Here is a 12,147-nt window from a genome sequence, read left to right as displayed (position 1 = left end):
GCTTGCTTTAGGCTGGAAGAGTAGAGAGGACGAAATTAGTGTTTTTTAAGAGCCTGGCATGCCCTGGCCTAGGCCCTGCCCCTGACTCCTGCCCCAGTGAGTGTCCTGGGGGCGATTGCCTCCAGGCATCCCCAGACCAACAAGCTCCTTTGAGAACCAGCCTCTACACTTGATAAAAACTTGAGCAAATCTTTTTCCAGGGCCATGACACATGTCTCCCTCAGAGGCACACAGAGCTTCAGCTGGAGCCCCTCCTTCCAGCAGCTACTTCGTCTTCTGAGAGACTCACTCCAAGGGGCTGCATGTCCCCAGAACACGCCTTCACAGTCGGAGTGAGTCACGCAGCCCGCGAGATTAAACAAGTGCTCCTCTCCCCACAAACCTCCCCCAGTCAGCAGTGATCATGGAACAGACACCCTTGGAACAGCTGCCAGGCATCTGACTTTAGAAAGGGGCCCGCTGCATCCAGCAGGCAGGGCAGCAGACGATGCCCGCGGAATACAACGAAGCAGCCCATCCAGCCTGCACCCAAAACTCAGCTGGACTGTGCCTGCCAGCCCCTCTGCAGGACAGAACAAAGCCTGAGCTGGACCTCCAAGTCCAGTCTGTGGTGCTCTTTGCTCGCCGGTGTCTAAAGCGCTTGTGGACAACTCCTAGTTCGCTGTAACAGACCGATTAATGCCTCCTTTCTGGCCCTCTCGAGATTCTCTCAATCTTAAAACGAGCCAGTCAAATAGCATGATTTTATTGAGAGTGATTCACAGTGGGGAATGAAGGGCAAGGTGGACAAAGCCCCGGGGACTGGGGGCCAGAGGGACACTGCCCAGCCAGAGGGAAGACCCCCACAGACAGACAACACCTTCTTGTGGTCCCTGAAGAGCAAAGACCACCTCCTGGCAAAACAAGACAGATGTCCAATTTAAGGCTATTATCTCCTTTATTCAAAAAATAAATATTTCACTTTTGAATCGACATATATTTCAAATCACATGAAGCACAGAGAAGAATTACAGTCCCTTCGGAAATCGTGAACACATGTAGCAAAGAGTCATGTTCAAAGCAACAGGGATGGGGTAAGAAGCACTGATCCCAACTGATCCGTGACCCAGAGATTCCTCCTCTCACCAGGTGAAGCTGTCGACATATCGATTAGAGGAGAGAAACACACACACACACACCACACACACACACACACACACATACACACACACACACACACACACACACACGGCTTTAGTCTGAAAGGCACATGAAGTGGACCATAAGGTGTATGGCACATTCAGTGATAAAACGTTCCCTATTCCCTTCCCGAGAAAAGTGGAGAAACTTTAATCAAGTCACAGACCAGAGAAGACAGGGGGCCCCTGCTTGGAGCTCAGGAGGCCCTGCGCACGGGAGCCGCTCGTCTGCGCCCTCACTCGGCGCTGGCCGGGCGCGTGGCCACGTACACGAACACCACGATGAGCAGCACCACCACGGCCAGCGTGGGCAGCACCACGGTGGTGATCTGCCGCCGCGCCTCCTGCATGGCTTGCTTCCGCTCCTTCTTGTCGCGGGACGTCTCCTTCTTGGGCTTCCCCTTGAGCTGCCGCATCTTCCCGGGCTGCTAGGAGGGCGCGTCTGGAGCCGGTTCCCACGGGAGGACCACACCCCTCAGGTCAAGGCGCCGGATCTCCTGCGAGAGAACCACGGTCAAGAACCAACAGAGGCAAAGGGGAAAGGAATCCAGAGTGAAAGGCAACGCTAAACCAGGAGGAGGATCTGCGAGTCGAGGCCCAGGGGGAAGGACCGAAGAGGCCTGGCCATGCCTCCGGACGGCGGGCGGCGGGGACAGGCCAGGGATTTCCTGGGCAGTGAGACAGGGCTTCTCAGCCCCACGGCAGCCGGCCGGGCGTGGGCACAGATGGACTCCAGTGCAATGGCACCCCACTCCAGTACTCTCGCCTGGAAAATCCCATGGCTGGAGGAGCCTGGTGGGCTGCAGTCCATGGGGTCGCTAAGAGTCGGACAGGACTGAGCGACTTCACTTTCACTTTTCACTTGCATGCACTGGAGAAGGAAATGGCAACCCACTCCAGTGTTCTTGCCTGGAGAATCCCAGGGACGGGGGAGCCTAGTGGGCGGCCGTCTATGGGGTCGCACAGAGTCGGACACGACTGAAGCGACTTAGCAGCAGCAGCAGCAGCAGCTTTCGTGGTATGAAGAGAGCGCTGACTGCCGCCTCCCCTCAGCGGGTGCGAGGCACCCTTCTCCCGCTCAAGCCTCCATGTACTTAACTCCTTCTAAACCCACCATCTCCCCAGCCAAGCCCAGCGCCATACCGCCCACGGCTCCCCCAACCGGGGCCGCCTCAGTAGGGCTGCAGAGAGCCGGGGCACCGCTGCCTCTTCCTCTCCGTGGGTTCCCTCGCCCGCCCACCCACACCTCCTACGTGCCAGGCTCTGCTCGCCGGGCTGAGGAAGGCGTGGCACCCTCGGTCTGTGCGCACGGATAGCATGCTCCGAGGATGCACCCTGGGCTGCAGGCAGAGTGGAGAGCTGGCACAGACAGACATAATGGGAGACCGGCTGAACCCAGGGCCCCACCGCCCACTCAACCCACGTCTGTAAAGTCTGTGCCCCGGGGAGGCGCTCCGGGGGTGCAGCGGTGCTGTCCGGGGCCGGGGAAGGAAGGAAACCCGGGTGTAACTCCGCGCAAGTCCCATCCCGAGTTTAAAGCAACAGAAACAGGCTGCGGCCGAGTTAAATTGAGAAGTTTAGGCCGTGGCCTTGGGCACCGCACGGGATCAAGGACAGTGTGACAAGGGGCTTCCCTGGTAGCTCAGTGGTAAAGAACCCGCCTGCAATGCAGGAGACGGGGGTTCGATCCCTGGGTCGGGAAGATCCCCTGGAGGAGGAAACGGCAGCCCACTCCAGTATTCTTGCCTGGGAAATCCCACGGACCGAGGAGCCTGGCAGGCTGCAGTCCGTGGGGTCGCAGAATCGGACACGACTGAGCACTCCGGAGCCAGCGGCCATCCCAGGAGCCCACTGACACCTCCGGTCTCAAAGCGGCCTAGGGGCTGGAGCGCAGCCTGGCCGCCGCCTGGAGCCAGGCGGGGTGGCGGGTGAGGTGGACCAGACAGGCCGCTGTCACTGCTCCGGAGGACCCCCCGGGGCCCAGCTTTCCTGCGTCACCACTTGCGCATGACCAGACACACTGAGGCCCAGTACACCCGCAGCCCAGCCATCCAATCTCCACAGCGAGGCGCGTGCTCTCTGAGTACAGTGAAGGAGCGGAGGGTGAGTACTGGGCAGGGAAGTAAGAGAGATAAACGCCAACCAAAACCTCCCCGGCCCTGGTAGGAGTCAGGCCCTTTGGGGGGCAGAGGAGCAGCGGGCACCAGTACTCCTCTAAGAGAGACATGTGAAGTGGCAGGACATGGAACGTGAGGTCCCAGCTGGGAAAGGACGCCGTTCTTAAGAAAGGAAGAGTGGCTGTTTTCCAAAGCCTGATGGGAATCATACGTTTGCCTAAATGGGGCTGCCCGGAACATTTACTATTTGCTGTTGGCTGGCATCATGTCAGCCCGCTACAGGAACATCAGCCCTCTTGCACTTTGAGAAACTCCGCCTGACTATGGATAATACAAAACAGATACTGGGGTCTGGGACGAGAGGAGTGGTAAGAGACTAGGAGCCCTCTACCAACAGGCCACTACTTTTTAGGACCTGACAGGTGTAGGAGCCCCTGGCTTTACAAACTCTCCTTTTTTACAAACCCTCCTTTTCAAATCTTTCAGAAAACTGGCAGGCTAACCTGGGTTCAAACTCAGGACGATCACTTGCTGGCTGAATGGTCTGGGGCTTCACAAAGCCTCAGTGTCAGAAGTTCCCCGAGGCTTAAAAAAGCCTCATTCCTGGGGATAGTGCAGGTCTGGCCAGGACTTAGGGGACAAACACAGGCTCAGTGGTGGCCTCCCTGCTCTCAGTCACCTGTGCCATGGGCCTGAAACACAGCCTGGAGCGCTCCTTCGGCCGAAGAGGGGGTAATGGGGAGGGAGGGGAAACGCCTCTGAGCTGACAGCCGAGGGGAGGAGAAAGGGTCCAGCGGGACAAAGCCCCGGGAAGGGCGGCAGGCAGAGGGAGTGGACAGAGCCCGAAGGGTGACAGGAGGGGACATGGAGATGGCAGTGAGGCCAGGCCACCCAGGGGCTGCTGGACCACAGCTAGGGGTCAGGCTTCACTCTCAGAGCAGCGTGAGGGCTGCATACAGGGAGGCGCAAGCTTTAAAAAGCTCTTCAGGCCTGTCCATGGAGACTTGGGTATAGAGGGATGAAAAGCTTAGAGCTGGCCAGGGAGGGACAAGGGTAGCTCAGACATGGTGGGGACAACCAGTAGTGATAAAGACAAGGGTAAAAGTGAAAGTTGCTCAGAAGTGTCCAACTCTTTGCAACCCCATGGACTGTAGCCCGCCAGGCTCCTCTGTCCATGGAATTCTCCAGGCAAAAATACTGGAGTGGGTAGCCATTCCCTTCTCCAGGGGATCTTCCCAATCCAGGGATCAAACCTGGGACTCCTGCATTGCAGGCAGGTTCTTTACCATCTGAGCCACCAGGGAAGCCAGGTTTGATACAACGAACAAGACCTAACGACAGATTAGACATGGCGCGAGAGGAAAAGAGAGTCATGGGGAAGACCTCAGGTTTGGAGCTTGAGCATCTGGGTGGATGGTGACCACCCTCATTGAGGTAAAGGGGAATCATGGGAAGTGGGGCTGGATTTGAGAAAGGCCATCAGGGCTCTGCTTGCACCTATCCACACGTGAGGCAGCCCCTCAGACATCAGCGTGAAGACACTCAGGAAGTGGGGAGGACAGGAGTCTAGAGCTTGGCCTGGGCTGAAGGTCTGTACTGGAAGTCACCAGCGATTGAGGACGAGAGCTCAGCAAGGACAAGGCAGATGCAGAAGAGGGCCTGGCCCGAGCATCTGACAGAGAGCACAGGGAGCGTGCGTGTGTGTGTGTGTCTGTGTGTGTGTCTGTGGGAATGGGGGTTTGAGGGACGGGGGAGCCTGTGGAGAAGACTGTGAAGCCCTGGGGTGAAGACGAGAAAAGACTCTGGAGCCCTGGGGACCAAGAGGCGAGAAGAGCATGCTGTAAAGTAAAGGCCTCTGGACCTGGTGACTCGGGGAGCTGCCAAGAGGAACTTCATTTAGGGGGCGGGAGGGGAGCGCCCAGGCTGGGGCTATTACAGGAGAGGTCACACACTGTCCCTGAGCAGACAGAAGCTGTGCCCAACTGTAAATGACATACCTCTTCCTTCACTGAGAAAGTTTCACCGTGAAAAAAATGTCAGCTGAACCAAAGTGTTTGCAGTGCACAGCTGATCAACATCCCATCACAAACTGCTTAGTCCTGTGAGGACTTGTGGCCAGAGACTCACACCCCAGCCCTGGGCCTGGTCCTTGGACAGACAGCTGGTCTGAAGCTCTGCAGGAAGCCCCTGGGGGGTCCAGAGAGAAACGCTGAGGATGTATGAGGGCTCCCACAGAAGGGAGAAAACCTCAAGGCTGAAGAAAAGGAGGGGTATCTTCAGGAGAAAGCTGAGAGCACAGAAGGACAGCTCTGCCTTTGAGAGAAGCTAAGGCAGGAGTTGGGATCCAGTGGGAGGCAAGACAAAGACGACGGGTTCAGGGGGCAGGTCTGAACGGCCTGGAGGGGATGAGAGGCTTTCCCTTCTCAGTGAAAGAGCGGAGGGCTTCCAGGGAAACCTAGGGAGCTGGGAGGTAGGCTCAAGGGAAGAGGAGGCAGGAATAATCCTGGTGGAGAAGGAGAAGTCAAGCCGAGAAGGGAAACACCAGCCCGCACGGCCAACCCCGCTGCGTCCTCCGTGTCCATGTCCCGCCCCCGGCAGGCTGAGGACCGGCTCACCCACTCTGGCCACAGCCGCCTGGACCAGGGGGCTAGCCAGTCCCGGGGTGGCTCCCCCGGGTCTGCCAGACCTTTGAAATGTGTGGCGCTGCCTGGAAAGGAAGTCGGGCCAATCCACCTCTATTTCAGAAGTCTAAACTAAGAAACCTGAATGGACACTGAAGCTGGAAAACCCTGCAGGGGCAGGCGCCGGGGAAGCAACCTGAGGCCATGCGCAGCAGCCGGCAGAGGAGGCCGCGCTGCGGACAGGAGCTGGGGTGCAGGGGCTCCTGAGAGCTGAGGAGCAGGTCCGCTGCGGTCTCCAGCACAGCCTGCAAGGGCCTGCTGGCCACAGGCTCCCGAGCCGACCTGTGTACACATGCTTCTGAATCCTAGCATAGACATCTCTTTGAAGTGGAGTTATTTCCAGTGGGTCACTGTGGCCTCTAATGAAGGAGCCCTGGCTAAAATGATTGTTCCAGTTTTACAAACGAGGAGACCAAAATGAGGGAGTGGCGGAGTCCTAAGTCAAACCCACAGCAGTCTGACCCTGAAGCCCAACTCCTCACCATCCTCCAGTCCCTTCCCCATGGACCTTCCCAACCCTTTACCCCCTTTGCGGCAACATCACTGCTCACCAGCCTCCGTCAGAGAGAAAGTCGAAGATGAAGCTCACGAGGTGCAGTCTGGCTCTTTCCCAGCAAGCAGCCCAGGCCGGATCGAGACCACTAGCTGAGTTCTAGCTTTAGAGCCCAACTGTGACTGCCCCCGGCCACCCCGCTGTCTCGAGCTCCCCTACCAAAGAAATGGAAGACTTCACAAACACTGGAGTTCCACCCATGCCCCTCCCCTGCCAACAGGCCCATAGCAACTGGTCAGCACTGGAACATTCCAACTGGTCCCCAGTGCGTGGATAGAAGGGAGGAGGGTAGAGAAGAGGAGGAAACACATCCTTTAGTTTTGACTCGTTTTATGGATTTTCGTGAAGCTTTCCAGTCTCTTTGCTATATTTTTGTTCAGTCACTAAGACTGAACTTGTGTCTAAGTAATGTCTGACTGCGACCCCATGGACTTCAGCACAGGAGGCCTCCCTGTCCTTCACCATCTCCCAGAGCTTGCTCAAACTTATATCCATTGAGTCGGTGATGCCATCCAACCATCTCAACCCCTCCTCCTCCTGCCCTCAATCTTGCCCAGCATCAGGGTCTTTTCCAATGAGTTGCTCTTTGCATCAGGTGGCCAAAGTATTGGAGCTTCAGGATCAGTCCTTCCAGTGAATATTCAGGGTTGATTTCCTTTCGGATTGACTGGTTTGATCTTGTTGTCCAAGGGACTCTCAAGAGTCAAAAGCATCAATTCTTTGGCTTCAGCCTCCTTTACAGTCCAACTTTCACATCCGCACATGCCTACCAGGAAAACCATAGCCTTTTCTATACATGCGTGTGCATGTGTGTGTATACTACCTGTGTGCATACACGTGCTTATTAAGAGCTTTATGTATATTTCTTCCAACTTAGAGATCATAATGTGCATAGCATCCTTAGAATTTATGAGGGAAACAGTCAGGAGCAGAGGTTAGAACGTGGGTTTGATACCAGGTTTGAGCCTCAGCCGCGCCATGTCTAGTTATACAACCCTGGGCAATGTACTTAATCTCTCATGGGCTTTCCTCTGTAAAATGGGACAAGAAAACCTGTTTTGTGGAGTTACTGAAAAAAAAAGAGACAGACCAAAGTATTGATTAACAGGCCAAACTAGATGCTCAATAAGCGAATGCAGAGTAACGCAGTCTCCAGGGATGTTTGTGCAGTGCAGATGCAGGTAAGGAGGGAGACACCAGGGAACTCTGCCCTGTTTTGGTTTTGAACCATATAACCCCTGGATGACAGAATCCCCCAGTTTTTCTCTCTTCCCTGCGGAAAACCACCAGTTACCAATCTGCTGTTGGGCAGGTTTTCCCAAAGGTTTAATGGGAGAAGTGGGCTGGCATGGCAACTGAAGGAAGGCTCAGAATCACAGAGACCAGGCCCAGCTCCCGTATCCCAGATGGGCTAGGCCTGCACTGCCGTATGGCAGCCAGAGTCACATGCAGCTAGCTACGAGCCCGGAGACACGGTGCAATCCAAACTGAGCTGAACTGTAATTTGAAATATTTGAAATACCTACCAGAGATTGAAGACTCAGTACTAAAAGAAAGAATATAAAAGATCTCATTAATATCGTCTATATCAATTACAAGAAATGCCAGTATTTTGGAGACACTAGGTCCAATACGCTATGCTACTAAAGTCATTTCACCTGTCTCCTTCTGTCTTAATGTGGGCTACTCGGAAGCGTCAGATTCCATGAGTGGCTCTACTTGGCACTCTAACTGAGCAGCCCTGCGCCTGCCCCATGCAAATAAGCACCAGGTTCAGCCCCTGAGAAGTTCCCACATCACAGCCGCAACTCACAGCGGCGGGGACTCGAGACCTCTCACAGTCCAGCCCGTGGATCTCTCCAGCCTCCTCACACCTCCTGTGACCCACAGCTACCGACACACCTGAGCACTCACCCCACGCACTCACACCCCACGTCCATGGTTACACCCACGCTGGAGCTCTGTCACGCGCCACCCCCCTGCGTAACTCTCATGCCCTTGCCCATGCACTGGCATCCTCTCAGTGCACTCATCCGTGGTCCACCCTATGCCCGGCCTTCAGCACTCCCTCCTTGGCACCAGCTCAGCACTCAGTCTATGCCTTTATTGCAGCACTGGCCTCTGATGTTCCCACAGGACCATGCACTTCCCCTAGGCTGGCCGGATGCCTCTCACATAACGGGTGCTCAAACAAGCACCTCTGGATTGAACATCAAAGGTGGAAGAGTTTAATACAAGCAGTTATCTTACATACTAACCACAGAGTTACAGCAGAGAAGAAAAAGTTATAGCAGAAAATAACCAAGCAGCTAGCTGCCACTTAGAAACGCTCATCTCATTCTCAACACAAGGTTGGTATCCTCACTCCCATTTTATATGAAGAAACTGAGTTTCGGAAAGCATGGCGATTTGCCCACATCAAAGACTAATCAACACAGTCTCCATCCCAGTGTAAATCCCATAATGTGTGTGTGTTCAGTCACTAAGTTATGACTCTTTGCAACCCCACAGACTGCAGCACACGCCAGGCTTTCCTGTCCTTGAGCATTTCCCAGAGTTTGCTCAAACTCATGTCTATTGAGTCGGTGATGTCATCCAACCATCTCACCCTCTTCTCCTACTGCCCTCAGTGGTTCCCAGCATCAGGGTCTTTTCCAGTGAGTCAGCTCTTTCCATCAGGTGGCCAAAGTATTGAAGCTTCAGCTTCAGGATCTGTCCTTGCAATCACTATTCAGGGTTGATTTCCTTTAGGACTGATCGGTTTGATCTCCTTGAAGTCCAAGGGACTCTAAAGAATCTTCTCTAGCACCACAATTCGAAAAACATCATCACTCATTAAACACTGAGTGAATGAATGGACCGAGGATTTGAACTTGGACTTAATTCCAAGTCCATGCGTCCTCTTTGCATGACCCCACAGTGCCTCTCGGTCACCCCACAATTAAGAATGTCACCTGTCACATCCTGAAGACTCACTTGCTGCTGGACTACTGCACTAAACCCCTCTGTATGTCTGTGCGCTCAGTTGCTAAGCTGTGTCTGACTCTTTGAGACCCCATGGATGTCTGCCAGTATCCTGTCCACGGGATCCTCCAGGTAAGAATACTGGAGTGGGTTGCCATTTCCTTCTTCAGGGGATCTTCCTGACCCAGGGGTCAAACCTGGGTCTCCTGCATTGCAGTCAGATACTTTACCACTGAGCCACCTGGGAGGCCCCACTAAATCCCTCTACAAATACACAAACCTCTATCCCACTTTGCAGACTAGGGAACTGAGGCTCAGAGAAGAGCCAGGCCAGAGTGCATCTGGGATTCTGCCCCAGTCCTCTGCCTGCTCCAGTCCTACAGCGGCCTCCAGGTGGCCAGGCCGTCCCTTAGAAGCACACGGAATGACGGGGCACAGGGTCAAGGGTCCACATAGGCTCCTGCCTGTTAGCTCCTGAGGGAGGCTGTGCGGAGCAGGCAGGGTGAGCGGGAGCCAGGCCTTCCATAGCCTGCCTCACTTAGCAGAGGGTAAAGCCTGTTCCTGACCTGCCCCAGGTCCTGGACGGTATCCTGCACAGCCCCCACAGGCTGGGCCGCTGTCCTGGGTTTAAAGACACACTGCCTGCTGTTTGGACCCACCATGGGTTAGGCGGCCTGAAAAGCCCCCAGGATGTCCCCGACCGTTCGAGGGGCGCCCGAAGGAGCAGCATGTCCGGGTGACCACGTGGAGGGGCTGTGGGTTGCGGCCCTCCTCCCCACACCGGCGACGGGAGGACGGAAACCAGGCCCAGGGGCAGCCCCAGGGAGGCCACTCCCGGGGTGACGGCCGGAGACTGCCGCCCTCCTCCGTGCTGTCCACTGGTTCAAAGCCCCTGGACCTTCTGTCCCCAGAAAAGGCAGTGAGCATGACGTGCTCGTGGAGAAAATGCTGCAGGCTTCTCCTACTTCCAAATCAGGAATGCAAACAAAAGAAGATCCCCTGGAGAAGGAAATGGCAACCCACTCCAGTACTCTTGCCTGAAGAATCCCATGGAGGGAGGAGCCTGGTAGGCTACAGTCCATGGGGTCCTCGGACACGACTGAGCGACTTCACTTTCACTTTTAAACAGCACAGAAGACAGGGTAGGCTTCCCTGATGGCTAGGTGGTAAAGAATCCGCCTGCAATGCAGGAGACCCCAGGTCGATCCCTGGGTCAGGAAGACCCCCTGGAGAAGGAAACGACAGCCCACTCCACTAATTCTTGCCTGGAGAATCCCATGGACCGATGAGCCAAGAGTCAGACACAACTGAGTTACTAACCCACCACCACCAAGAAGGGTGTCTGCGCAGGGGCTGCGGGACCTCACCAGTTCTTCTGGGTGCATCAGGAGGCCTACCTGCTCCGCGCTCCTGGCCACGAACCCCGGGAAGCTGTCCTGAGTGCAGGGAAATGTAAGCGGCTCATTGGGGGAGCCTGCTTTACTTTCTGTCCTCAGATTTAGCCACAAGGGGCCAGAGATGACCCCACTCCCGCCTGCCGGCTAGAAGGGGCAGAGCCCAGCGGGTTTCTGGGAAAACTGAGCAGGCTGGGAGTCTGCATGTGCGGCTGACATTTGTGCCTCCTGAGGGCGCAGCTGTGAGCGCACAGAGACAGCCCCCCAGGCTGCAACACCCCACTGACCACAGCCTCAACACCCCACTGGCCACGGCCTCGGGGCGTCGAGCACACAGACGCTGACAGACGCCAACCCGTGCACGCTTCTCTCATCAAGGCTAGGAAAAAAAGAAAATAGGTAATTGGGTGGGGTAAAATAGGTAATAGCAGGCTCAGCTACTCCTAAATAAAAATCCGGAACACTAAAAGAACCTCGGGGTGGGCTGCTGAATAACACAGACGTAAAAAGCTGGGGGTCTCAATAAGCGGGATGAGGGGCCTTCCTGCCAAGTGCTTCTGCGTAGAATCTGTCTCCTCACGCGGTGACTCTGCCCTTTTTAACGAGAAGGAGGAGTGTACATGGCAACTTCATGTCTGGGTTCTAACTCCCATCCTGGCACTTGTAGGGTCTGGGCAAGGAACCTTTAGTCTCTTAGACCTTCAATGACTGTTTCTAAAACAGGGATTAAAAATTCCTAGCATTCAAATAGTTTTTGGGCATCTATGTCAGGAGACATGGTGGGTAGTTTACAGGAACATGGGGGATGGACAACCCACGAATGAATAGACTGTGTATCAGATGATGCTATGCTTTAGAGAAAACAAAGATGAGGGAAACAGAAGCTGCAAATTTAGAGAAATCAATCAAGGAAGGTTCCTGAGAAAGTGGACCGGAGACTCCAGGAGGCGAGAAAGTGACCGAGGCAAGTCTGGAGTCACTGGATGGCTCTGCCTGTGATGAGAAGAGCAACGCTGGGCTGCTGGCTGTGGGAAGCCAGGGCTGAGGCTGGGAAAGGGGTCAGATGCCAGTGAGCCACTCAGGAGGGACGTGGTGGCTTGGTCCCTGGAGGGGCAGGTAGGCTGAAAAGCAGCCGGGCAGAGTGCTTTCTGAAGGGAGTGCCAACATGACTCACCAGCAGACTGGAAAGGGAGTGTGAAATAATACGACTCACGGTTCTGTGGCCCAAGCAGAGGCACACACGGGGCAGGGGAAAGATGG

At 55.3% G+C, this 12,147-nt stretch overlaps 1 protein-coding gene across 29 annotated transcripts in view; it reads right to left on the bottom strand.

Annotated features, from left to right (window-relative positions):
* Window positions 1-918: 918 nt before the first annotated feature.
* The window catches only part of SMCO4 (single-pass membrane protein with coiled-coil domains 4), a 79,737-nt gene continuing 68,508 nt past the window's right edge, over window positions 919-12,147 (bottom strand). For 26 of the 29 annotated variants that reach the window (XR_006057575.2, XR_006057573.1, XR_006057574.1 and 23 more), the window contains one exon: window positions 919-1,675. Coding sequence is in view for 23 of the 29 variants with exons in the window: in XM_060404210.1 (XP_060260193.1) it covers window positions 1,415-1,594 (180 nt within the window). In the remaining 6 variants the exon portion in view is untranslated. Of the gene's footprint in view, window positions 1,676-6,527; window positions 8,403-12,147 lie in introns of those variants that run through there. The other 3 variants (XR_009597910.1, XR_009597911.1, XM_042238412.2) reach the window with 2 other exon arrangements.

The sequence above is a fragment of the Ovis aries genome, chromosome 21 (genome assembly GCF_016772045.2).
Source record: "Ovis aries strain OAR_USU_Benz2616 breed Rambouillet chromosome 21, ARS-UI_Ramb_v3.0, whole genome shotgun sequence".
Classification (NCBI taxonomy): domain Eukaryota; kingdom Metazoa; phylum Chordata; class Mammalia; order Artiodactyla; family Bovidae; genus Ovis; species Ovis aries.
This window is presented reverse-complemented; position numbering and strand designations above follow the sequence as displayed.